The 27,708-nt window shown below is 39.6% G+C and overlaps 1 protein-coding gene across 2 annotated transcripts; it reads right to left on the bottom strand.

The window, feature by feature from the left end:
* Positions 1-16: 16 nt before the first annotated feature.
* LOC116137698 (E3 ubiquitin-protein ligase UPL1-like) lies at positions 17-27,281 on the bottom strand. 2 transcript variants are annotated; one of them, XM_031423382.1, is made up of 18 exons: positions 27,143-27,281; positions 26,841-26,974; positions 24,893-24,988; positions 24,602-24,808; positions 19,509-24,462; positions 6,656-8,257; positions 5,406-6,505; positions 5,021-5,326; positions 4,716-4,920; positions 4,275-4,549; positions 3,892-4,175; positions 2,229-3,348; positions 2,001-2,147; positions 1,826-1,906; positions 1,513-1,738; positions 1,232-1,371; positions 783-889; positions 17-630 (listed from the first exon to the last, which is right to left on the bottom strand). In XM_031423382.1, exons 2-18 carry the CDS (start codon positions 26,934-26,936, stop codon positions 528-530), a joined length of 11,049 nt encoding a protein of 3,682 aa, XP_031279242.1. In that variant the 5' UTR covers positions 26,937-26,974; positions 27,143-27,281; the 3' UTR covers positions 17-527. The 2 variants fall into 2 exon arrangements, with proteins under 2 accessions (XP_031279242.1, XP_031279241.1); XM_031423381.1 differs by lacking the exons at positions 17-630; positions 783-889; positions 1,232-1,371; ... (8 more) ...; positions 5,406-6,505; positions 6,656-8,257 and adding exons at positions 11,428-11,882; positions 12,034-12,140; positions 12,483-12,622; ... (7 more) ...; positions 16,272-16,577; positions 16,657-17,756 and having other exon boundaries at positions 17,907-24,462.
* Between the last annotated feature and the right edge of the window lie 427 nt (positions 27,282-27,708).

Raw genomic sequence — 27,708 nt, 5'->3', positions numbered from 1 at the left:
AAGCATTAACACCTCATGAAGATAAACGCATTGCCAAGATCAATATACTTAAATAAGGTATCAGCAATTGTGGCTACTACAAATCGCTTTTAAAGTTAATTTTCCCAAAGACAAATACACTTCATCTAATCCCTGAGCTTTATAAACAATTGGCTGCAGCGGCAACTGTATAATGATGCTTAACAATCTTCATTATGTGAATTCTATACCTTTTCCAATATTTTCTTGGAGAAACATCAAAATCACCAAACCTAGTAAACAGGATATTGAAGACTAAAACGGGATAAATTAATAAAAAAAGAGATAAATTTGAATAAAACTAAAGAAAAAAAGAAGAAAAAATCAAGGGCAGGTTGGCAAATTTAAAAACTGCCATAAGCATTTCCCATAGCCAATAAGACTGTACAGTATATAAACATGTATCGACGCGACATATGACATCCTCCCATTTCCTCCCCGTTGCTGAATTTTGACATTTATAAATATTATTATCTACATGACTAATTCTGATGTCCCACCTGTAATTTCTAACCAAATCCGAACCCTTCGTTGCCTTCATGAATTGCCAGCAGCAGTCTCTCCTCTAGATGTTGTTTAGAAGGATACTCCGGCAAATCTAATTGATTGAAACTGCAGAAATCAAGTGGCTCATGTCAGTAAAGTCTTTCCACAAAAACGGACTTGGTCCATACTGTTAAAAAACTCCAGCAAACAAAAAGTTGTGAACTTATGACAGATTGTAGTTCAATTAAGTGTAGAAACTGAGAGAAATTTTAGATTACCAAGTATGAGCAGATGGCAAATGTTCTGAGCTGCCATAAGCCTTGTGTATTTGAAACTTTTGTGAGCCTGAAATTCCTTGTAGAGCACTGAAACCTTCCAAGGGCACCTAAAAGAGTTGTCAATAAAAAAAGTGAGACAACTAGATCCCTTTTTAGTTCCCCATGTCCAACAATTACAAGATACTTATGCAGATGCAATAAAATGGTGAAAATATTTAGTACATGGTGAGATACAATTTTTTTTGTTTCATTGACAAGCTCAAGAACATAAAGACAAAACTCATTATAATCTGTTTTATTCCCCTTGATATACATTCTATTCAAAAGGAATAGTCAAAAACAGGCAGGGGTTAATTGCCTAAATGCAGTCACACACATAAATATCAAATTAATAAATATCTAAGTAACTGAATGCAATAGAAATTCAAAAAGAGAGAGAAGATGATAACCTTTGACGTGCCAGTCACAAACTGTAGAAGACGAGCCTTATCCTCCTTGCTGAACCCTTGAACAACCTCCCAAAACCACTGTATGGCAGGAGATGCAGCACTGTACCCAGAATATTCTGTATTTGCCCTCATGTCATCCACTGAAAGACATTGACAGCAGTACGTTTGTTTAGAGTTGCATCTTAGAATTATAAAGGAATATTTATAAATAAAAAAGGTGGCAAGACTTAAAACTATCAGATGGAGAAGGCCAAAAGTAAATAATAATTTACTGAACTCACAGTCAATATCTGGAAGTCCACTGATCAACAATTCCAATTCCTTGTCGTTGAAAATAGATATTAATTCCCTAGGAATTAGTTCGTTAAATCCTTCCAGGAAAGCATTTATTTGAGGACGAATAGCAGTTGTCAAACGATGCTCAGCAACTAGATTAACATATTGGTGCTTATTCTCTTCAGTAACCTTCATATTTCGTCCACCAGGAATTAGTTCATAGTCGGTTACCTGCATCATTTTCAGGACACCATAAAAATGAGGAACTATTTTTTAACAGTACAAGCAGTTACTGAAACAATCAAGTAAGATCATTACTTGTGTTCTTTCATACAAAATCAGCTTCTCCTCATCAGCATCGATGCTGAAAGTGAGATGTAGAACATCACTTATATCATTCTGCAAAAAGGTAAAAGGAGTAACCAGTAAGACAAGCTAGACAAAGGCAAAATTAGAGTAAACTTGAAAGACATGACAAGATGAGAAGGCATACCTCAAGCATCCACTTCAGGTTTTTGAAGTAATCAGGATCAATAGCTTCAATGTCAAGATAAGTTACTTTAACCCCAAGGATATGCTTGTAGAAAGATCGAGTAAAATGAACATCCAAAAGTTGTCCATCAAAAAGCGCTTTTCCAACCTAGATATGATAGTAAGGAATGAGCTAAAAGCAAACAATCAGTAGATCAATATAACTTAAGCAACTAAAAGTAGTACTCACAACTCGCCCAACAAACTTAAAATATGAAAGATGTTCTGTTTGGTAGACAGAGTTGGGGTTGGGCTGGAATGTTGATTCATTGCCCACGGTTGTGAAAAGTAGGGCTCCCTTGTCAAAAATAACCCTGGACAGCAACTGGTACCATTCCCTGGTAAGACCACCCGCATCAATACCTTCCTCTCCTTGAAAGTTAACAGTCAACCTTCCTTTCAAATCTTGGGTTGATCGCATACGCAGTTGGTTATAAGAATCTTCAAGAATGTAAGCTCTTCTTACTGAAATTCTTAAAGGACTGTGATGATGATCATGTTGATGCTTTATTTTTGATCTGAAGTGTGCACGTTTATTGTCAAAATCAACAAAGCGAGGAACCTTGAGCATGAGTGAGAAAGACTTCTCCAGGAGCCCAGGATTCTGACGGATGAAAGCATTTAGCAGCTTCCTGTGTTTCTCAGAGAACCTCACAAAAGCCATTTGCTTTTCATCTACTTTTGAGATGGGCCCTGCAGTCTTCTGCTGGGCAGCAGATGTGCTGGCATCTTCGACCTCAGAAACAACAGCAATACCAAAATCGTGACCAGACCCTGGTTGTGCAGGATGCAGCTTCTCACACATCACAAAGAAAGATTCTATATATGGTAAGATGTTCTGAGCACCCGCAGGAAGTGGCGAAATAGCACTAGATGGTTTGGTGGTGGAATTTCTCGATGTAGTTGGCACTTCAGGAGAAGAATCTGAATAGCTCTCTATTTTGCTTATACAAGTACTCAGCTCCAACCACAACGGCTCTAAAGCTGTGTTAATGTCCCATACCTGAGAAAGAGCAGCAGAATGCTCCTTTTCAGGAAGAATCAGCTGATCCTTCTCCTTCTCAATTAGGGAGCCAACAAGAGAGCTAAGTGCTTGCAGGACCCTTAAAATTGCAGCTCCATCAGAAGATGATGTACTGAGAAGTGCTTTCACAGCTTCACCGAACACACGTAACTCATCTATACCAGATTTAGTCAACTTTTGTACTGCATCTGCTAGCTCAGTGATAAATAATTGACAATGAGTGGGAGCAATTACCACCAACTTATTCATTACCTCCGCCACCAGAGAATATGCATTATCTGACAACCTGAGCGAAAGATGCAATGTCAGATTAAGCATGAAATATAATCATAACAATAACAGCAGCTGCTTGCAAGAGAAATTAAATCATATAAAATCAAATATTTTGAGAATGAAAACATAAGAATCACAGTGTGTGCAATAATAAGGGAAAAGTAGCCAACAAGACATGATTATCTTTCATGTTCATAAATGCAAGATGAGAAGAACCATAAACACAGCTGATAACCGGTGAGCAAAGAGACTACATCAGCACACAAAGACACAGAGGAGAGAGCATACCAATAACAACAGTACTTGCAAGAGAAAATAAACCATACAGCATCACACATTTTGAGAATGAACACATAAGAATCAGTGTGCATAAAATACAGTAAAGGATTACATCTGAGCACACAAGACAGAGAGAGAGCACACAAATGAATCTCTTTCATATTCATGATTGCAAGCAGAAGATGAGAAGATATATAAACAAATTCGAAAATTGATGTGCTAAAGGACTACATCACAGCACACAAGAGAGAAAGCTAGATATAAAGATTCATTATACCCTTCTCGCGCAAGCAATGAGCACAGAAGTCGAAGTTCAGTTTGAGGCAGGTTAAGCATTACACTTTGAACATCACATTCATCGTTTTCACATGAAGTTATAGATTTGGAATCAACGTTGGATGATGAAACAGAAATCCCAGAGGAAACAACATGAGGTTCTGCATTCATGCCACCCACTGATGCAGGAACTGGAGGAGGTTGCTGTTCTGTTGTAGATGCCCCTGATTTGTCTGGTAAATTGCTTTCAGCATTGTCCATAATGACCCCCAATAAATTAAGCAGCTGAAAGAAAGAACCGGAATGAGCACAAAACCAACACAGCCTGCAACATAACTGAAAATATATAAAGGAAAACAGACATCAGATTGGAAGAAGCATAACCTGTTCAAGATGTGCTATACTCCTCAAATACAGGGGTTGGTTCAAGAGACTCAAAAGCAACATTATGGATATATATCCTTCTTGCTGTTTTCTATCTATTTCATAAGGTTCATCCACCATAACAGCTTTGCCACGACCCTCATCAATCTTCTCTGGCTCTTGCAGGGGAGGGAGAGGCAGCCTAAACTGAAGCAAAATCTTTGCAACAAAGGGATGGTTACGAGCCAAGTATGTCAGAGTTTCAAGAATACGCCTAGAAACCAAAGGAGGAACTCCTACAAAGGAAAAAAGAAAACCATATAAAAGGATGGCACTCTGACAAAAATTGCAAAAAGACAATCACCAGATCAAAATTCCTCAAAACAATCAATACTATACTCAAGAATCTACAATTTGAAAATACATACAATAAATACATGTATATGTATTCAAATTAATTACCATCAAAATGTTGGGGACGAGAATACATCACATTATTCTGGCAAGCATAAAGACGATATGGTGGCTCAATAGCATTTAAATAATTTGCTGGCTTTCTTGTATCAAGCATCAGCATGTCCATCAGGATTCTAACCATAGATGTTCTGGTTTCACTATGCGCACATAAATTCAAGAGAAGCCTCTGCAATGAACCTTTATAAAGTGGCTGCAAATTTAAATTTAAAAACAGTTATGTAAAAATACAAATTGAAGCACAAACATTAGAATGCACACTCAAGGGTGAATCAATTCCAAAAAGTAAATACCTGGACCACACGAAGCAACCTAATCATTGCTTGAAGAGCTTCCATGCCAACTAAAGGAGATCCATCAGCTTCAACTACCTTAGCAGCAACGTTCCTGCGGGAGGTGATACTTCCACCTGATCTGTCCACACTTGATCCAATACCTTCACCACGCCTAGAAGACTCACCTCTACGATTCCTAGGGTACATACCAAATAAGGTATGATTATGATAACGATGAGCAAACCTTTCACGCAACATGTTTGCCTCCGCAACAAGAGCAGGAGTGAGATTGGCAAGAATAGCATCTGATGACGTTAAGAGAACCTGTGAACAAGCAGAGAACAATAAAAGAAGTTTAGATGTAAACTGATTCCATATAGTTCACATTTAAATAAAATCATACCTCTTCTCGCAAATCTGAAGAAAATGTTGCAATTATGGAGACCGTGTCCATTTCAACTGGTTGACCTTCGAGTTCTTGAGACTGATGAAGCCTTTGAGCTTGCTGTTGTGCTAGAACTTCTTCCCGGATATCTGGAGGGAGTGCTGCAAGGAATTCGGGATCAATATCTCCAGAATTTTGTGGTCGTTCATTTGAAGGCTGTGCCACTTGACCCTGTTGTGCTGATAGAACTTCTGCACGCAACTCCTCAGGGAGTGCTTCCAAGAATGCAGGATCAATGGATGCAGAACCTCCATCACTGTTAATTTGCTGCTCCACTGCTGGACCTTCTTGATCAGCTTCACGGCTAGAATTTTCTGAAACTTCAGTCACGCTATGAAGTGGTGCATCTCGCCCACTTAAAGGAGTAGAGTTCCCAAAAGACACATTAGTTCTTCTTGTGCGAGTTGCTTGTTGATCACCCGAAGGCATTCTATCCGTGGAACCTTGCCTTTCTCCACCATCATCATGGCCATCAGCACTTCCAATTTCAACATCTAGGCTCCTCAGGCTTTCTCCTAATGTTGCCCCACTTCCACCACTCTCTTGACTCACCGCTTCTACATCCCGAACAACAGCATCATTCTGTTCAAATTGCATTTCAACAGACTGTGAGTGTGTACTGGATGCATCTGTTCCCTGCAAAGAATCACTTGCTGCAGGTCTCATATCAGCATTGACAGAGCTTTCAATTGCAGGTGTAGAGGAAGGAGCGGTACTGATGCTTTCATTGTTTACATTGTTGTCCACAGGAATTTCAGGCCTTGCACCTGCTTCTGACTCCTGTAACTGACTAGCCTCACCATTATTTTGAGGTTCAGCTGTTGATGCGTTCTGATCCGGTTTCTCAGGAGATGGTTGCCTCAATTGTGAAATGAGTACCTCTTCAAGGCCTTGTGGTACAACTGGTGCACTAGAACCACCATTTTGCTGGTTATCATCCACCCACAAGTTCAAACGATGACTGTGACGTCCACTCCTCAGAGATCGGAAAATAATATCCAACCGTGAAGATGTGCTATCAGCATTCCTATCCGAGAAAATAATGTCATGGGGATTGTCTGGGTTGGAACAAAAATATGGTCAAGCGTTAAAAATACATGACAAACTCAAAAGTAACCATAACACACCAAAAGAAAAAAAAGGGTCAAGAGTAAGAATATTAGGAAATAAATGATGAAAGTGAATAACAACCTACTAAGGAAGCTTACCTGATGATCTGGGAGCAGAGTGCATAGAGGACGAAGGTCCCAATAAAAGAGGATGACGTGAGGAGGCAGCACTATCACTAGTTCTGCCCAAAAGACTGTAAATAGAAGTAGTCCGTGCTTGACGCCTAGAACCAAAAACGTCAACTGGCATCACATGAAGAGTTTCATTGGGAAAGCTATGATCTCTGCCGAAAACCTCAATATGGTCAAAGACATTTATTCCATGAATGTCCTCATCCAAACTAAGAACAATACCTTCCTCATCATCATCGTCGTCATCGTCTTCCTCTAGTACTTCCTCATCAAACTCATCATCATCAATCTCATGATCATCCTGATCAGTATCAGGATGAGGCAGGTGATGGACTTCATCCTCTTCCAGATCATTATGTTCTTCATCATCCTCATCATCATCTTCATCCCCATCATCCCCTGACATCTCTTCGTCTTCCTCATCTTCATCAAGATTTTCTTGCACATGAGGCTGGATTTCAAACTGTATCCCAACAGTATCAATGCCATTTTCTAGAGCCCTCATGTCCTCAGGAGTTTCTTGCATATAATCATCCTCAGCTGCAGGAGCAAACCCTCCAACAAGATCCTGGTCATGTTCCATATCATCTGTAACAGCCTCAGAACCACCATAGTTTTGTACAGTATTGAAAGACTCAACATGGTCTGGTGCCACAGGATCATGATTGGACTGCGATGCCATTTCCATGGATTGGGACATGTCAACAATATTATCAGTTCTTTCAGCCTGATCATGACCAGGAGTTTTGGCTGAATTCTCACCCTTTGCTGCACTAGAATCAGTAGCATGAACATGTTCCTTTGTCACCAACTCCAGAGCTTTGACAAGCCCTATAACAACCTTGGGTGAATTGGCATGATCCAAATCCAATACTTCAAGACTTCGAGTGAATGACCTAACCAGACCAACATCTATAAAAGTGGCAGAAGCTTCAGCAGAGATGCATGAACCAGTAGGTGTACGAGCAGCCAGAATGTCATTTACCACATCAACAAAAGTTTGTATATCATCACCTGCTGGCCTGAAACCACTACATGAATCAACAAAGTCATTGAAAATACAGCTGACATCTGTAAAAACCCTCTTCCTTGCCTCCGCAGAACGGACACAAGATGCCACCAAGAACTGGCTAGCCCTGTTTGCTAGTTTATGCCTCCAGTCACCATCTGCTTTCCTTTCCTTCTTGGAATTTCGAGAATATGGAATAAACCTGTGAAGAATGTGATGAAATACTCCTCCACTGCAAAAACCAGTAGCACCTCTGCAGCTACTGATCTCAGCATCTCTTCGAAGAAGAACATGAATAGACGAAGAATACATTAGTAAAATCTCTGTCAAAAGTTTCAAGATAAATACAATCTTTGCAAGCGAGGCAGATGCATCTTGGCCGCTGGCTTCAGTCTCTCCAGATACAGCCGCCACAGCTTTTCCTTTTCCTTTAATAGCAGCAACATCAATGTCCATATCACTTGATGATGATATATCAAGAGTGGGGGCATCTGTAACCGCATCATCCTTCAGTGGAGGTACAAAGGAAGTGACTGAATCCAGAAGAAGTTCAATCACATTTACAAAGCTCTGGGGAGACTTCCGATGAGCTTTGACAAAAGCCAGGATTCTGACGGATGAAAGCATTTAGCAGCTTCCTGTGTTTCTCAGAGAACCTCACAAAAGCCATTTGCTTTTATCTACTTTGAGATGGGCCCTGCAATCTTCTGGGCAGCAGATGTGCTGGCATCTCGACCTCAGAAACAACAGCAATACCAAAATCGTGACCAGACCCTGGTTGTGCAGGATGCAACTTCTCACACATCACAAAGAAAGATTCTATATATGGTAAGTTGAGCACCCGGCAAGTGGCGAAATAGCACTAGATGGTTTGGGTGGAATTCTCGAGTGTAGTTGGCACTTCAGGAGAAGAATCTGAATAGCTCTCTATTTTGCTTATACAAGTACTCAGCTCCAACCACAACGGCTCTAAAGCTGTGTTAATGTCCCATACCTGAGAAAGAGCAGCAGAAGCTCTTTTCAGGAAGAATCAGCTGATCTTTCTCCTTCTCAATTAGGGAGCCAACAAGAGAGCTAAGTGCTTGCAGGACCCTTAAAATTGCAGCTCATCAGAAGATGATGTACTGAGAAGTGCTTTCACAGCTTCACCGAACACACGTAACTCATCTATACCAGATTTAGTAACTTTTGTACTGCATCTGCTAGCTCAGTGATAAATATTGACAATGAGTGGGAGCAATTACCACCAACTTATTCATTACTCCGCCACCAGAGAATATGCATTATCTGACAACCTGAGGAAAGATGCAATGTCAGATAAGCATGAAATATAATCATAACAATAACAGCAGCTGCTTGCAGAGAAATTAAATCATATAAAATCAAATATTTTGAGAATGAAAACATAAGAATCACAGTGTGTGCAATAATAAGGGAAAAGTAGCCAACAGACATGATTATCTTTATGTTCATAAAGCAAGATGAGAAGAACCATAAACACAGCTGATAACCGGTGAGCAAAGAGACTACATCAGCACACAAAGACACGAGGAGGAGAGCATACCAATCAAACAGTACTTGCAAGAGAAATAACCCAAGCATCACACATTTTGAGAATGAACACATAAGAATCGTGTGCATAAAATACAGTAAAGGATTACATCGAGCACACAGACAGAAAGAGAGCAACAAATGAATCTCTTTCATATCTATGTTGCAAGCAGAAGATGAGAAGAATATAAACAAATTCGAAAATTGATGTGCAAAGGACTACATCACAGCACACAAGAGAGAAAGCTAGATATAAAGATTCATTATACCCTTCTCGCGCAAGCAATGAGCACAGAAGTCGAAGTTCAGTTTGAGGCAGGTTAAGCATTACACTTTGAACATCACATTCACGTTTTCACAGAAGTTATAGATTTGAATCAACGTTGGAGATGAAACAGAATCCCAGAGGAAACACCATGAGGTTCTGCATTCATGCCACCCACTGATGCAGGAATGGAGGAGGTTGCTGTTCTGTTGTAGATGCCCCTGATTTGTCTGGTAAATTGCTTTCAGCATTGTCCATAATGACCCCCAATAAATTCAGCAGCTGAAAGAAAGAACCGGAAGAGCACAAAACCAACACAGCCTGCAACATAACTGAAAATATATAAAGGAAAACAGACATCAGATTGGAAGAAGCATAACCTGTTCAAGATGTGCTATACTCCTCAAATACAGGGGTGGTTCAAGAGACTCAAGCAACATTATGGATATATATCCTTCTTGCTGTTTTCTATTATTTCATAAGGTTCATCCACCATAACAGCTTTGCCACGACCCTCATCAATATTTCTCTGGCTCTTGCAGGGAGGGAGAGGCAGCCTAAACTGAAGCAAAATCTTTGCAACAAAGGGATGGTTACGAGCCAAGTATGTCAGAGTTCAAGAATACGCCTAGAAACCAAAGGAGGAACTCCTACAAAGGAAAAAAGAAAACCATATAAAAGGATGGCACTGCACAAAAATTGCAAAAAGACAATCACCAGATCAAAATTCCTCAAAACAATCAATACTATACTAAGATCTACAATTTGAAAATACATACAATAATACAGTATATGTATTCAAATATTACCATCAAAATGTTGGGGACGAGAATACATCACATTATTCTGGCAAGCATAAAGACGATATGGTGGCTCAATAGCATTTAAATAATTTGCTGGCTTTCTTGTATCAGCATCAGCATGTCCATCAGGATTCTAACCATAGATGTTCTGGTTTCACTATGGCACATAAATCAAGAGAAGCTCTGCAATGAACCTTTATAAAGTGGCTGCAAATTTAAATTTAAAAACAGTTATGTAAAAAATACAAATTGAAGCACAAACATTAGAATGCACACTCAAGGGTGAATCAATTCCAAAAAGTAAATACCTGGACCACCAGCAAGCACCTAATCATTGCTTGAAGAGCTTCCATGCCAACTAAAGGAGATCCATCAGCTTCAACTACCTTAGCAGCAAGTTCCTGCGGGAGGTGATACTTCCACCTGATCTGTCCACACTTGATCCAATACTTCACCAGCCTAGAAGACTCACCTCTACGATTCCTAGGGTACATACCAAATAAGGTATGATTATGATAACGATGAGCAAACCTTCACGCAACATGTTGCCTCCGCAACAAGAGCAGGAGTGAGATTGGCAAGATAGCATCTGGACGTTAGAGAACCTGTGAACACGCAGAGAACAATAAAGAAATTTAGATGTAACTGATTCCATATAGTTCACATTTAAATAAAATCATACCTCTTCTCGCAAATCTGAGAAAATGTTGCAATTAGGAGACCGTGTCCATTTCAACTGGTTGACCTTCGAGTTCTTGAGACTGATGAGCCTTGAGCTTGCTGTTGGCTAGAACTTCCCGGATATCTGGAGGGAGCTGCAAGGAATTCGGGATCAATATCTCCAGAAATTTGTGGTCGTTCATTTGAAGGCTGTGCCACTTGACCCTGTTGTGTGATAGAACTTCTGCACGCAACTCTCAGGGAGTGCTTCCAAGAAAGCAGGATCAATGGATGCAGAACCTCCATCACTGTTAATTTGCTGCTCCACTGCTGGACCTTCTTGATCAGCTTCACGGCTAGAATTTTCTGAAACTTCAGTCACACTATGAAGGGTATGCACTGCCCCCTAAAAGCTTTATAAACAATTGGCTGCAGCGGCAACTGTATAATGATGCTTAACAATCTTCATTATGTGAATTCTATACCTTTTCCAATATTTTCTTGGAGAAACATCAAAATCACCAAACCTAGGAAACAGGATATTTAAGACTAAAACGGGATAAATTAATAAAAAAAGAGATAAATTTGAATAAAACTGAAGAAAAAAAGAAGAAAAAATCAAGGGCAGGTTGGCAAATTTAAAAACTGCCATAAGCATTTCCCATAGCCAATATGACTGTACAGTATATAAACATGTGTCGACGCGACATATGACATCCTCCCATTTCCTCCCCGTTGCTGAATTTTGACATTTATAAATATTATTATCTACATGACTAATTCTGATGTCCCACCTGTAATTTCTAACCAAATCCGAACCCTTCGTTGCCTTCATGAATTGCCAGCAGCAGTCTCTCCTCTAGATGTTGTTTAGAAGGATACTCCGGCAAATCTAATTGATTGAAACTGCAGAAATCAAGTGGTTCATGTCAGTAAAGTCTTTCCACAAAAACGGACTTGGTCCATACTGTTAAAAAAACTCCAGCAAACAAAAAGTTGTGAACTTATGACAGATTGTAGTTCAATTAAGTGTAGAAACTGAGAGATTTTAGATTACCAAGTATGAGCAGATGGCAAATGTTCTGAGCTGCCATAAGCCTTGTGTATTTGAAACTTTTGTGAGCCTGAAATTCCTTGTAGAGCACTGAAACCTTCCAAGGGCACCTAAAAGAGTTGTCAATAAAAAGAGTGAGACAACTAGATCCCTTTTTAGTTCCCCATGTCCAACAATTACAAGATACTTATGCAGATGCAATAAAATGGTGAAAATATTTAGTACATGGTGAGATACAATTTTTTTTGTTTCATTGACAAGCTCAAGAACATAAAGACAAAACTCATTATAATCTGTTTTATTCCCCTTGATATACATTCTATTCAAAAGGAATAGTCAAAAACAGGCAGGGGTTAATTGCCTAAATGCAGTCACACACATAAATATCAAATTAATAAATATCTAAGTAACTGAATGCAATAGAAATTCAAAAAGAGAGAGAAGATGATAACCTTTGACGTGCCAGTCACAAACTGTAGAAGACGAGCCTTATCCTCCTTGCTGAACCCTTGAACAACCTCCCAAAACCACTGTATGGCAGGAGATGCAGCACTGTACCCAGAATATTCTGTATTTGCCCTCATGTCATCCACTGAAAGACATTGACAGCAGTACGTTTGTTTAGAGTTGCATCTTAGAATTATAAAGGAATATTTATAAATAAAAAAGGTGGCAAGACTTAAAACTATCAGATGGAGAAGGCCAAAAGTAAATAATAATTTACTGAACTCACAGTCAATATCTGGAAGTCCACTGATCAACAATTCCAATTCCTTGTCGTTGAAAATAGATATTAATTCCCTAGGAATTAGTTCGTTAAATCCTTCCAGGAAAGCATTTATTTGAGGACGAATAGCAGTTGTCAAACGATGCTCAGCAACTAGATTAACATATTGGTGCTTATTCTCTTCAGTAACCTTCATATTTCGTCCACCAGGAATTAGTTCATAGTCGGTTACCTGCATCATTTTCAGGACACCATAAAAATGAGGAACTATTTTTTAACAGTACAAGCAGTTACTGAAACAATCAAGTAAGATCATTACTTGTGTTCTTTCATACAAAATCAGCTTCTCCTCATCAGCATCGATGCTGAAAGTGAGATGTAGAACATCACTTATATCATTCTGCAAAAAGGTAAAAGGAGTAACCAGTAAGACAAGCTAGACAAAGGCAAAATTAGAGTAAACTTGAAAGACATGACAAGATGAGAAGGCATACCTCAAGCATCCACTTCAGGTTTTTGAAGTAATCAGGATCAATAGCTTCAATGTCAAGATAAGTTACTTTAACCCCAAGGATATGCTTGTAGAAAGATCGAGTAAAATGAACATCCAAAAGTTGTCCATCAAAAAGCGCTTTTCCAACCTAGATATGATAGTAAGGAATGAGCTAAAAGCAAACAATCAGTAGATCAATATAACTTAAGCAACTAAAAGTAGTACTCACAACTCGCCCAACAAACTTAAAATATGAAAGATGTTCTGTTTGGTAGACAGAGTTGGGGTTGGGCTGGAATGTTGATTCATTGCCCACGGTTGTGAAAAGTAGGGCTCCCTTGTCAAAAATAACCCTGGACAGCAACTGGTACCATTCCCTGGTAAGACCACCCGCATCAATACCTTCCTCTCCTTGAAAGTTAACAGTCAACCTTCCTTTCAAATCTTGGGTTGATCGCATACGCAGTTGGTTATAAGAATCTTCAAGAATGTAAGCTCTTCTTACTGAAATTCTTAAAGGACTGTGATGATGATCATGTTGATGCTTTATTTTTGATCTGAAGTGTGCACGTTTATTGTCAAAATCAACAAAGCGAGGAACCTTGAGCATGAGTGAGAAAGACTTCTCCAGGAGCCCAGGATTCTGACGGATGAAAGCATTTAGCAGCTTCCTGTGTTTCTCAGAGAACCTCACAAAAGCCATTTGCTTTTCATCTACTTTTGAGATGGGCCCTGCAGTCTTCTGCTGGGCAGCAGATGTGCTGGCATCTTCGACCTCAGAAACAACAGCAATACCAAAATCGTGACCAGACCCTGGTTGTGCAGGATGCAGCTTCTCACACATCACAAAGAAAGATTCTATATATGGTAAGATGTTCTGAGCACCCGCAGGAAGTGGCGAAATAGCACTAGATGGTTTGGTGGTGGAATTTCTCGATGTAGTTGGCACTTCAGGAGAAGAATCTGAATAGCTCTCTATTTTGCTTATACAAGTACTCAGCTCCAACCACAACGGCTCTAAAGCTGTGTTAATGTCCCATACCTGAGAAAGAGCAGCAGAATGCTCCTTTTCAGGAAGAATCAGCTGATCCTTCTCCTTCTCAATTAGGGAGCCAACAAGAGAGCTAAGTGCTTGCAGGACCCTTAAAATTGCAGCTCCATCAGAAGATGATGTACTGAGAAGTGCTTTCACAGCTTCACCGAACACACGTAACTCATCTATACCAGATTTAGTCAACTTTTGTACTGCATCTGCTAGCTCAGTGATAAATAATTGACAATGAGTGGGAGCAATTACCACCAACTTATTCATTACCTCCGCCACCAGAGAATATGCATTATCTGACAACCTGAGCGAAAGATGCAATGTCAGATTAAGCATGAAATATAATCATAACAATAACAGCAGCTGCTTGCAAGAGAAATTAAATCATATAAAATCAAATATTTTGAGAATGAAAACATAAGAATCACAGTGTGTGCAATAATAAGGGAAAAGTAGCCAACAAGACATGATTATCTTTCATGTTCATAAATGCAAGATGAGAAGAACCATAAACACAGCTGATAACCGGTGAGCAAAGAGACTACATCAGCACACAAAGACACAGAGGAGAGAGCATACCAATAACAACAGTACTTGCAAGAGAAAATAAACCATACAGCATCACACATTTTGAGAATGAACACATAAGAATCAGTGTGCATAAAATACAGTAAAGGATTACATCTGAGCACACAAGACAGAGAGAGAGCACACAAATGAATCTCTTTCATATTCATGATTGCAAGCAGAAGATGAGAAGATATATAAACAAATTCGAAAATTGATGTGCTAAAGGACTACATCACAGCACACAAGAGAGAAAGCTAGATATAAAGATTCATTATACCCTTCTCGCGCAAGCAATGAGCACAGAAGTCGAAGTTCAGTTTGAGGCAGGTTAAGCATTACACTTTGAACATCACATTCATCGTTTTCACATGAAGTTATAGATTTGGAATCAACGTTGGATGATGAAACAGAAATCCCAGAGGAAACAACATGAGGTTCTGCATTCATGCCACCCACTGATGCAGGAACTGGAGGAGGTTGCTGTTCTGTTGTAGATGCCCCTGATTTGTCTGGTAAATTGCTTTCAGCATTGTCCATAATGACCCCCAATAAATTAAGCAGCTGAAAGAAAGAACCGGAATGAGCACAAAACCAACACAGCCTGCAACATAACTGAAAATATATAAAGGAAAACAGACATCAGATTGGAAGAAGCATAACCTGTTCAAGATGTGCTATACTCCTCAAATACAGGGGTTGGTTCAAGAGACTCAAAAGCAACATTATGGATATATATCCTTCTTGCTGTTTTCTATCTATTTCATAAGGTTCATCCACCATAACAGCTTTGCCACGACCCTCATCAATCTTCTCTGGCTCTTGCAGGGGAGGGAGAGGCAGCCTAAACTGAAGCAAAATCTTTGCAACAAAGGGATGGTTACGAGCCAAGTATGTCAGAGTTTCAAGAATACGCCTAGAAACCAAAGGAGGAACTCCTACAAAGGAAAAAAGAAAACCATATAAAAGGATGGCACTCTGACAAAAATTGCAAAAAGACAATCACCAGATCAAAATTCCTCAAAACAATCAATACTATACTCAAGAATCTACAATTTGAAAATACATACAATAAATACATGTATATGTATTCAAATTAATTACCATCAAAATGTTGGGGACGAGAATACATCACATTATTCTGGCAAGCATAAAGACGATATGGTGGCTCAATAGCATTTAAATAATTTGCTGGCTTTCTTGTATCAAGCATCAGCATGTCCATCAGGATTCTAACCATAGATGTTCTGGTTTCACTATGCGCACATAAATTCAAGAGAAGCCTCTGCAATGAACCTTTATAAAGTGGCTGCAAATTTAAATTTAAAAACAGTTATGTAAAAATACAAATTGAAGCACAAACATTAGAATGCACACTCAAGGGTGAATCAATTCCAAAAAGTAAATACCTGGACCACACGAAGCAACCTAATCATTGCTTGAAGAGCTTCCATGCCAACTAAAGGAGATCCATCAGCTTCAACTACCTTAGCAGCAACGTTCCTGCGGGAGGTGATACTTCCACCTGATCTGTCCACACTTGATCCAATACCTTCACCACGCCTAGAAGACTCACCTCTACGATTCCTAGGGTACATACCAAATAAGGTATGATTATGATAACGATGAGCAAACCTTTCACGCAACATGTTTGCCTCCGCAACAAGAGCAGGAGTGAGATTGGCAAGAATAGCATCTGATGACGTTAAGAGAACCTGTGAACAAGCAGAGAACAATAAAAGAAGTTTAGATGTAAACTGATTCCATATAGTTCACATTTAAATAAAATCATACCTCTTCTCGCAAATCTGAAGAAAATGTTGCAATTATGGAGACCGTGTCCATTTCAACTGGTTGACCTTCGAGTTCTTGAGACTGATGAAGCCTTTGAGCTTGCTGTTGTGCTAGAACTTCTTCCCGGATATCTGGAGGGAGTGCTGCAAGGAATTCGGGATCAATATCTCCAGAATTTTGTGGTCGTTCATTTGAAGGCTGTGCCACTTGACCCTGTTGTGCTGATAGAACTTCTGCACGCAACTCCTCAGGGAGTGCTTCCAAGAATGCAGGATCAATGGATGCAGAACCTCCATCACTGTTAATTTGCTGCTCCACTGCTGGACCTTCTTGATCAGCTTCACGGCTAGAATTTTCTGAAACTTCAGTCACGCTATGAAGTGGTGCATCTCGCCCACTTAAAGGAGTAGAGTTCCCAAAAGACACATTAGTTCTTCTTGTGCGAGTTGCTTGTTGATCACCCGAAGGCATTCTATCCGTGGAACCTTGCCTTTCTCCACCATCATCATGGCCATCAGCACTTCCAATTTCAACATCTAGGCTCCTCAGGCTTTCTCCTAATGTTGCCCCACTTCCACCACTCTCTTGACTCACCGCTTCTACATCCCGAACAACAGCATCATTCTGTTCAAATTGCATTTCAACAGACTGTGAGTGTGTACTGGATGCATCTGTTCCCTGCAAAGAATCACTTGCTGCAGGTCTCATATCAGCATTGACAGAGCTTTCAATTGCAGGTGTAGAGGAAGGAGCGGTACTGATGCTTTCATTGTTTACATTGTTGTCCACAGGAATTTCAGGCCTTGCACCTGCTTCTGACTCCTGTAACTGACTAGCCTCACCATTATTTTGAGGTTCAGCTGTTGATGCGTTCTGATCCGGTTTCTCAGGAGATGGTTGCCTCAATTGTGAAATGAGTACCTCTTCAAGGCCTTGTGGTACAACTGGTGCACTAGAACCACCATTTTGCTGGTTATCATCCACCCACAAGTTCAAACGATGACTGTGACGTCCACTCCTCAGAGATCGGAAAATAATATCCAACCGTGAAGATGTGCTATCAGCATTCCTATCCGAGAAAATAATGTCATGGGGATTGTCTGGGTTGGAACAAAAATATGGTCAAGCGTTAAAAATACATGACAAACTCAAAAGTAACCATAACACACCAAAAGAAAAAAAAGGGTCAAGAGTAAGAATATTAGGAAATAAATGATGAAAGTGAATAACAACCTACTAAGGAAGCTTACCTGATGATCTGGGAGCAGAGTGCATAGAGGACGAAGGTCCCAATAAAAGAGGATGACGTGAGGAGGCAGCACTATCACTAGTTCTGCCCAAAAGACTGTAAATAGAAGTAGTCCGTGCTTGACGCCTAGAACCAAAAACGTCAACTGGCATCACATGAAGAGTTTCATTGGGAAAGCTATGATCTCTGCCGAAAACCTCAATATGGTCAAAGACATTTATTCCATGAATGTCCTCATCCAAACTAAGAACAATACCTTCCTCGTCATCATCATCGTCGTCGTCTTCCTCTAGTACTTCCTCATCAAACTCATCATCATCAATCTCATGATCATCCTGATCAGTATCAGGATGAGGCAGGTGATGGACTTCATCCTCTTCCAGATCATTATGTTCTTCATCATCCTCATCATCATCTTCATCCCCATCATCCCCTGACATCTCTTCGTCTTCCTCATCTTCATCAAGATTTTCTTGGACATGAGGCTGGATTTCAAACTGTATCCCAACAGTATCAATGCCATTTTCTAGAGCCCTCATGTCCTCAGGAGTTTCTTGCATATAATCATCCTCAGCTGCAGGAGCAAACCCTCCAACAAGATCCTGGTCATGTTCCATATCATCTGTAACAGCCTCAGAACCACCATAGTTTTGTACAGTATTGAAAGACTCAACATGGTCTGGTGCCACAGGATCATGATTGGACTGCGATGCCATTTCCATGGATTGGGACATGTCAACAATATTATCAGTTCTTTCAGCCTGATCATGACCAGGAGTTTTGGCTGAATTCTCACCCTTTGCTGCACTAGAATCAGTAGCATGAACATGTTCCTTTGTCACCAACTCCAGAGCTTTGACAAGCCCTATAACAACCTTGGGTGAATTGGCATGATCCAAATCCAATACTTCAAGATTTCGAGTGAATGACCTAACCAGACCAACATCTATAAAAGTGGCAGAAGCTTCAGCAGAGATGCATGAACCAGTAGGTGTACGAGCAGCCAGAATGTCATTTACCACATCAACAAAAGTTTGTATATCATCACCTGCTGGCCTGAAACCACTACATGAATCAACAAAGTCATTGAAAATACAGCTGACATCTGTAAAAACCCTCTTCCTTGCCTCTGCAGAACGGACACAAGATGCCACCAAGAACTGGCTAGCCCTGTTTGCTAGTTTATGCCTCCAGTCACCATCTGCTTTCCTTTCCTTCTTGGAATTTCGAGAATATGGAATAAACCTGTGAAGAATGTGATGAAATACTCCTCCACTGCAAAAACCAGTAGCACCTCTGCAGCTACTGATCTCAGCATCTCTTCGAAGAAGAACATGAATAGACGAAGAATACATTAGTAAAATCTCTGTCAAAAGTTTCAAGATAAATACAATCTTTGCAAGCGAGGCAGATGCATCTTGGCCGCTGGCTTCATTTTCTCCAGATACAGCAGCCACAGCTTTTCCTTTTCCTTTACTAGCAGCAACATCAATGTCCATATCACTTGATGATGATATATCAAGAGGGGGGGCATCTGTAACCACATCATCCTTCAGTGGAGGTACAAAGGAAGTGACTGAATCCAGAAGAAGTTCAATCACATTTACAAAGCTCTGGGGAGACTTCCGATGAGCTTTGACAACCTTGGAATTTGAATCATTAATTTTTCCATGCCCACTCCCAGGATTTGTTGTGTTCACAGCACCCAGACTAGCCTTACCCTCATTAGCCTGTGTTTTCTCTTTCTCTGCAGTCTTTTCCTTATCCTTGTCTTTCTCTTTGGACTTTTCCTTGTCGCGGTCTTTCAGCAAGACAATGTAAGGCCTATCACCAACCATCTCAACTTGGCAAACAGACTGAGCAGCTTGCATAAAAATAACTGGATCTCTTGAGATTGCAGAACTTAAATTTAGAAGGAAATTGCGTGGAGTGATACGTCCGTTGGAATGCCTGTGTCCACTTGAATGCCTGTTTGCAGCAGCCACAAGGGTGTGCTTTATCTCAGATTCCATTGCTTGCTGGAGAGTTTGAGGATCTTCAAGGACGTGGCGGATAATAGTAGCAGCAACATTGTCAAACCCAGGGAATAGACTACTTGTTGGCAGTGACAGCAATGAAATTACACCCCCAGCATCAAGAAAACAAACCGCAATGGGATGACTTCTGGTGAGAGTGGAACATAGTTGAAGAACTGCATGCATGGTTTCAGATGGAAGCTGTTTCTTGATACAGCTACAAGCAATCTCAATAAGTCTCTTCTGATCATGAGGATCAATATATTTTGATGATCTTAACGCATGCAACTTGTTTTGCTTATCCTCATCAATACTAATAGCAGTCTGCTGGTTATTAGCATCATCTCGCTTCAACAGATCAGCAAAATCAGAATTCAATTTTTGATCAACCTGCAATAGCCGATCAATGGCAAGAAAAGCTGTCGTCACCCATTTCGGAACTTGGTGTTTGTCCCCATCAACTGAACCAGAATCCCATTGCACAAGCAAATCAGACACCATTTTCACAAGACCACTCTTAGAGGCAACTTCACGTGCCCCTGCATCTTCATGAAGGATTAAAGCAAGAACATGGAAATGAGCGGATAGCATATTAATGTTTCTGCTATCAGAGATCGAACTACAACCCTTCACTTGGTCAATAATAAATGAGATGATGCTAGACCTATATTGACCTTCATTTTGGAAGCATATCAAGACAAGTAGATCCCGCACCGGAAATGCTAGAGGTTCCTTCATTAGCAAAAGCTTTGTACATGTTGATAACAACTCCTCGATGGGAGGAAGCTGAGCCATCTCTTCTTCAAGTTGCTGACTAGTGGTATTTGCAACATCTTCCTTTGTTTCTGATTCAGAGTTCCCAAGGGACATGGCAAGTGCACGAGCAAGTTCATCATCTTCTGGGGTTTCCTCTGGATGGGAGAACAACCACTCCATTGCTAGCTCTACACTATTTGATCCAACTTGTCTCAGAGCTTCCTCTGCCCTAGATCTGGAAAAACCCATCTCCACAATTGTTGAAATAGCTGTTTCATTTGGCGGGGGTCCAGTAACACGAGAATTGCTGTTGCTATTGACATTTTTCACTTCAACCCCAGAATAAATGTGTCTAATGATAGAAATAATTGTAGTAATAAAATCGTAACTGCAGTCAGTAAATTGCGGATGAGTCCAAACAGGAAGCACTGCCTTCAGCACCATGGACTGGAGCACCTTAACAAAAGTCTCAGCATCCCGTGGGAAAGGAATATCTCCATTTATCAGAGGTTGAGAAAGCAAGTGTCTAGTGAATGAAGACAAAATAAAAGACGATGTCACCATGTGATCCATAAGTTTACCATAGTTAGCTAGGGGACCATAAATCCATGCATGATCTGCATCTTCTTTTTCACCCTGTTTCACAGTTCCGTCATCAATCTCCATCGGAGATGTGCGGGCCCTGTTAAGTGTAAATAGCAGTTGACTGGTTGCTTCAAAAGTCATCAAAACCGATTGAACAACTCCATGGCCGTATAAGCAATTTAGCAAAATTGGATTACAGGAATCTGGCCTATCCAGTAAAATGCCATCAATGAAATTAACAACCTTACCAAAGTAGCGACATTTTGTTGATATAGAAGCCTCCGATCCAGAAGGATTTACATGACCTACGAAATTCATGTGATCCAGTGCAATGGAGGCAAAAGTGGAAGCCACAGATTTTGAAGTAGGGGACACATTCACGACATCATCTCGTCGACGTGAAGGAAGCAACATTACCTTTCCCAACTCTTGAAACAAATGGGTAATGTGAAAAGAAAGAGACCTCACCATATCACAGCAGGAGGTATAATATGATTTCTGCTTGTCATATTCCTTTTTACTACCAGAGCCAGCAGCATCTGATGAACTAGATGGACTTGCTCCAAGCCAGAGGTTTGAAGGACTGTCAGCATTCAATCTATGTCGAAACCCAGTAGCACGTCCAAGATCACGGTAAAGGTTGATAAGATCAAAAAACTGGGCTTCAATACTCCACCCTGAGGACCTCCTCCTCAATAATGGATCAAGGAACTGCCTAAAGGAGTTGAATCTTTGTTCTTCAGAATCATTTGCATTTAATTCAGACTGTTGTGACTCAGCAACAGAACTAGCACCATCATCCTCCACCTCAAGCTTGGCATCTTCAAGAAGAGCAATCTGCCATAAAATTTCACGATGGACACGTCCAATGTCTACCAGAACATCTTTGCTATCATTTGCAAATTCTGTGAGCAATGCAGTTACCCAACGATTGTCTTTCGAAGCAGCAAGAAATAGAAGGAACTCAACAAGGAACAGTGATGAAAAGACACTGGCATCAGGTACCATCCTGGGATCAAGTAAAAAGGACCCTGAAACAGCACCAAATCCAGCCAAAACTTTCTTCAAATGGTCCCTAAGAGAAGAACAGAAGGCACGTGCCAGAGGAGCAGAGTGATGTTGAGTAAAACCCTTGAAAACCATTGTGCTATGCAAGGCAATGGACATCCCTTCAGATGACTGTGCAATACTAGGCCGTAAGAGAAGCTTTAATAAAGCTTCTATTCCTGACTTCTCCACAAATAACCGACATGTTTCAGTATTTTCCATTGTTCTGTGAAGCAGAACCATCAAATGAAATATGCATAATTGAATGAACTGCTCATCACTGATGCCTTCAGTAACAGAATCAACTGTATCAAGCAAACAGCTATGTCCTTCATTTTCTCTGTCTTCAGAATCCATTTCCATTGCAGTGCTTGCACTGAGCTTCTCTGATGACCCAGCATTATTACTGTCCCCAAAGGAAGAAATTTTATCAACAATCTCAATGATAATATCAACACCAGTGCCTCTCAATGAAGATACATGGCGCAAAAGCTCTTCCACTGCATTTGCCACAGGAACAACAGCATCATTCATTGCAATGACATATTTCTTGCTTGTAAATATGTCTATAAGGAATCGCAATGCTGAAGTTTCTTTGACAGCCTCTAAGCCTTTGGGATTAAGACAAATAGCACCAAGGCCATTTGGAACACATGTAATGGCCTTTGAAGAAGGCAGTATTCCAGCCACCACTGAAGATAAGAATGCATCAGGTAGACCCATTTCAAGCAATGCAGGAAGACAAGTTGGGTCTTTGTGGATAATTTCACTCATAACAGTCACAGCTGAGTAATAAATGTCACCTCCAAATTTATCTACATGCCCATATATTAGTGACAAAGTACCAGGTAAGGTACTATCATGGGAGTTGAGTGGTCGGGTAGAATTTGCAGGGGCATAGGTAGCAGACCCAAGTGCCTTCAAAAGAACCTTTATAAGCCTCTTCTGAGAGTAAAAATGATCATCACTATATCTTGAGCATTCACTCATTGAATTATCATTTTCACCAGTCAAACCAATAATTCTATGTACTTCTATCTGTAGCCTCTGAGCCAATAGTTCCACTCCTCCTGATTCTCTAACTGCAGTCACAGCTGAACTACTGTAATCCATGAGCTTCTGCAGAGCTTTCACAGCCAAGTAGACAAGATGCATTCGAGCAGGATCAGAATCCTCCAAAAGAGGTAGAAATGTGGAAACCATTCCTGATCCTCTTATATTACTCCCTGATGCTGAGGATGAAACAATGTGAAGCAAGTAAAACTGAAGAAGAGCCTCAACAAAGGCAAGAGATGATGGGTCACTGGAACTTTTTAGCGACATAACAGCCCTCTGAAGAACATTAAGGAGAATCATCCGATTCCCAACAGCAAAGCTGAGGCTTGATCCACTCAAAATTCGTGCCCTCTCATGAGAGGACGAATATGCAGCTAATTGGGCTCCCAAGGCGAGCATTGCAAGAGTTCTAATCGTTCCAGGAACAGTTTCATCTGACCTTACAATCCTGATTAACTCATTAGTGTATTCAGGCTCATTAGCAAAAAAAGATGTTAGTTCATCATGAGCATCACTAGACTGAACAAGCACAATAAATGCCAGAAGGCAGATCCTGCTATACAGCCTACATATTCTGGGAGAACGGAAGGCACACGCATATCTGATTCTTGTTAGCAATGAGAACCTGAGCTCAGGAGGTATGTTGTACTGTTCAATGCACTGCTTCATCAACGATAGATCATCCTCCTTCCTTAAATGAAGGTCTGGCATGTGTATAACTTTTGAACTTGAAGAATTTGTGTTGCAACTGTTTTCCTCAGTAGTTACAGCACTATGCCCATGCAATTCAAAATAGAGGGTAGACCCAACTCGATAATGAGACTTATCACTATCATTTTCTATATCAGATGGGAACAAAGATAGCCCATCCTCCTGCTTTCTTTCGTTTGCCATAACACATGAATACAAACCCAAGCCCTCCTCCTTGCTCCCCCACCCCTGAGCCAAAGACAAGAGGTAACTGTTTACCGAGCCACATCCAATCAACTTCCCATTGCCATTCAGCTTTGAGGGATTTAACTTCACAAGAGCAGCTAGCGTCTCCAGGGTAGCTATAAGAACCTCAGGATCTGTAGATGCAAGTAGAAGCTTGAAATGCTGACATAAAAAACAATAACAATATGTCAGACAAACATAATGGCAGATGCTTGCCCATGGCTGAAAGAACATAAAGCTAACAAAAATTTTACAATAGACCCCTTCAGCAAGGTAATCTGCAATATGGTCCATAACATACCTCCAAACCATCGAACGAACTCTTGTTATGGCAATTCTCCAAAATTATTTGCATCACTCGTAATATTTGTAGAACTGCATTCTTTGGAAACAGATTATCATCTTCTAAAACTTTATCTGACAAAAGAAGGTCATTCCTACAGGCCAAGTATGTCTTGAAATATGTATCAAAATGTAGAAATAATGGCCTCCAATGATGAAAATTTCCCTGCAGTAAAAGGGAAATGTAAGTTAAAGAACACCAAAGGGGTTAAAAGTAAATTTTGACACGGCAAAAGAAGCACGCTATCACCTTACTGTACTCCCAACGAAAGCCAGAAAGAGGTATTGCTATATCCTGTAACGGACTCTGGATCACCTTGTCAATAAAGGCTTTGATTTTTGGAGGCTGCACGTAGAGTTACAAAATGAGATTTTACACCCACACAAAGCAGGAAAAATATATGAAAAAGATAAAGGTACTGATTCTTTTGAGCAATATTTTCTAATATGTGCTAACAATACATCTGTCAATTTTCAGGCAAACGGAAAAAGAAAAGCATTACCCACAATATTTTACATCTGTGTGCACAATAGATGATGGCAGCAAATTCAAATACATCAATATATTACAATCACAACTCTGTCCTTTGTTTAATCCTTCTCTATTATTGCTTCAATTTTTTCATGCTATACAAAAGCATTTAAATCAGAGAGCATTCGTTTTGGTTAAATTTGAACCAAAGGTTTATTTATTGTAAGATGCTGATAATAATGATTAAATATATTGGATAAAACAGTGACAAATGCATACCCAAGAAGTTAGAGAAGTCACTAATAGATTAATTGATGAGTTTATGGGAAAATTCCATTGTTTAGAGCAAATGTATTTTTCTGCTCAAAACCTATCTTCCATGATTATACTAGTGCTTACCGTGCTGTATTTGTCTGACCACGGTATTGTAGGATATCTATACTCAATCATGCAGTCATTAAGAGTCAAAATAATGCAAGGAATACTAGCATCAATCACATAAATCAAACAAGCATGAGAGTCACTGCTATTACTCTATGCAGATAGGGGTATGCTCTGCATGCCAAATATACAGTTGGACCAAGTGTAACAAAGAAAGGCCAGACCTCCTAAAATCCTCATTACACTTACCGTAAATAGAGCTGAATCAGCCTCCAACCCAAACTAAAAACAAAATATGTTGCAAATATGCAGACCAATAGGCATAAGCCCAGAAGTACAATATTTGGCACCTAAATAAGAACCCGTTCTAGAAAGTATCAAAAAAGTGGGTTATTCCAGTACTGAGGACATTTCCATGACATAACCTCCGTACATTAAATAAAATAAAATAAAGTCAAAATTTTAACAAGATGCGTTTGACTTGTAATATTATATAAGTTAACTTTTTAATATTACAAGAGTGAAGTTCAAGTATCAGAGCTACCAAAGTAGTAGCCAAAGAAGGCTAAGTTTATGCATTTAGGCCTTCATCAACCAAACGAACTAAAGAAATTCAATTGTTACTTTTATATCTAGTCCTGGACTAAAAACAAGTTTTCCTCTATAACAAACCTTGCATGTTAAGTTCTTACCACATGTAAACAGGTCTTGAAACCATCGTAAGAAAATTTACAATTTGGCTTAATGACTAGGAACATAACTCAAATCTCAATGATTTTCTTCATTGCCATGAAAAAATCAAGGGTAAGATTAAGAAGCTCTAACTTTAGGATGACAAAAGAGCAAAAATCCAAATAACAGAAATAAACATCACACAGCAATATGTAATAGAAAAGATGTATAACCAACCTAACTCAATCTAGCATTGTCCCCAAATGATTAAAACACAAGTATGGATCATAAACCATACCGTAGAGTGTTCACAATGCTACTCCTAACCTTTAAGAATAAACAAAAGCCACCCCTTAATCGGATTAAATCCTTAATAGACAAATAACTATGAAGTGCAAGTCGCCTCCAAATCAGATTAACTTATAAAACCCAAAGATACTCACTAATTCCACGCCCCAAATAATAACTCAAATGAAAATCAACAATAATAATAAATTGGGGCACATAGCCAAATCATCATTGAAATAATAGGGTTAACAAAACCCTAATCGATGGGTTGACCAAACAGTATTAAAAACTTTCCAACAAAACCCTAATCACAAAGAAAACATAAAAAAAATATAAAAAATAACAGTAAATAATTGAATAAAAACAAATAAAACAAACAACTCACGGGCTCAGAGTCGAGTTTAACAGAGGGACCGATAGGACTCTCGCCGGATATAAGCTGCCTAAGCCTGGCCGGCAAAGTTGATCGTGCGGTCGTCATATCATCTCAACTCAAACTTTATCTATTTTCAACTGCTACTAAAGCAACAAAAGCACAAAAAATCGAAAAGCAATAAAACCTAAAATCAAAACCTTTGAATAAACAAAAGTGAACCAAAAAAAGTATCGATTAAAAAAAACAAAAACAAAACAAACAGTAGATCAAAAGAAGAGATAGTGAAAGAGAGTGTGTGATGGAGAGATAACCTGAGAGGCGTCCACAGCACATACAAGTTGTGAGAGAAATTTTAAAGAAAGCGAGAGATTTAAAAGAAAGGGGGAGAGAGAGAAGCGAAACCCCAAAGCAAAGGGGAGAGGAAGAGAAGAGAGAAAGAGGAGGTTAAGTTGAGGTGGGTTGTTTGTTTGTTTTGTTCAATTTTTATGTATTGAAATAAGTAAGTTATAATTTATGATAATAAATTTAGGTTATTTTTTAGCAAGATACCCGACCATCCATTAGTTATATGTGAGAGCTGACACCCTTTCCCCATCCCCATCCCCACTGCCACCACACTCTCTTCTAGATGCGGTTTCACATTTGCCCTTCAATTTTTTTAATTTTCTTTTTTATTCTGATAAATACATCAATATTTTATATTTTCGATTTAACTTGGGTGAGGTGGGGTAGTTCAATCAAATTATGCAAAAACGAATTTTTTTTAAAATCTATGTTGCTTTTTACCTAATGCTTAATCTTTGATTGTATTTTTTAATTTAAGCTAGCTTTTGACTATAATATATATATGCAAGAAGCTTTGGAAACACCTTTTTTT

The sequence above is a fragment of the Pistacia vera genome, unplaced genomic scaffold (assembly GCF_008641045.1).
Source record: "Pistacia vera cultivar Batoury unplaced genomic scaffold, PisVer_v2 Contig332, whole genome shotgun sequence".
Lineage (NCBI taxonomy): Eukaryota > Viridiplantae > Streptophyta > Magnoliopsida > Sapindales > Anacardiaceae > Pistacia > Pistacia vera.
The sequence above is the reverse complement of the archived record's forward strand: the minus strand, read 5'-3'. Positions and strand labels throughout refer to the sequence as shown.

Coding starts and splice junctions, on each gene's coding strand:
- LOC116137698 (XM_031423382.1), bottom strand. CDS start 26,936: ATGACGACCGCACGATCAACTTTGCCGGCCAGGCTTAGGCAGCTTATA. Junction 6,506..6,655: donor CTCTGCTCCCAGATCATCAG/GTAAGCTTCCTT, acceptor GTTCCAACCCAG/ACAATCCCCATGACATTATT. Junction 2,148..2,228: donor TTAAGTTTGTTGGGCGAGTT/GTGAGTACTACT, acceptor TATCATATCTAG/GTTGGAAAAGCGCTTTTTGA.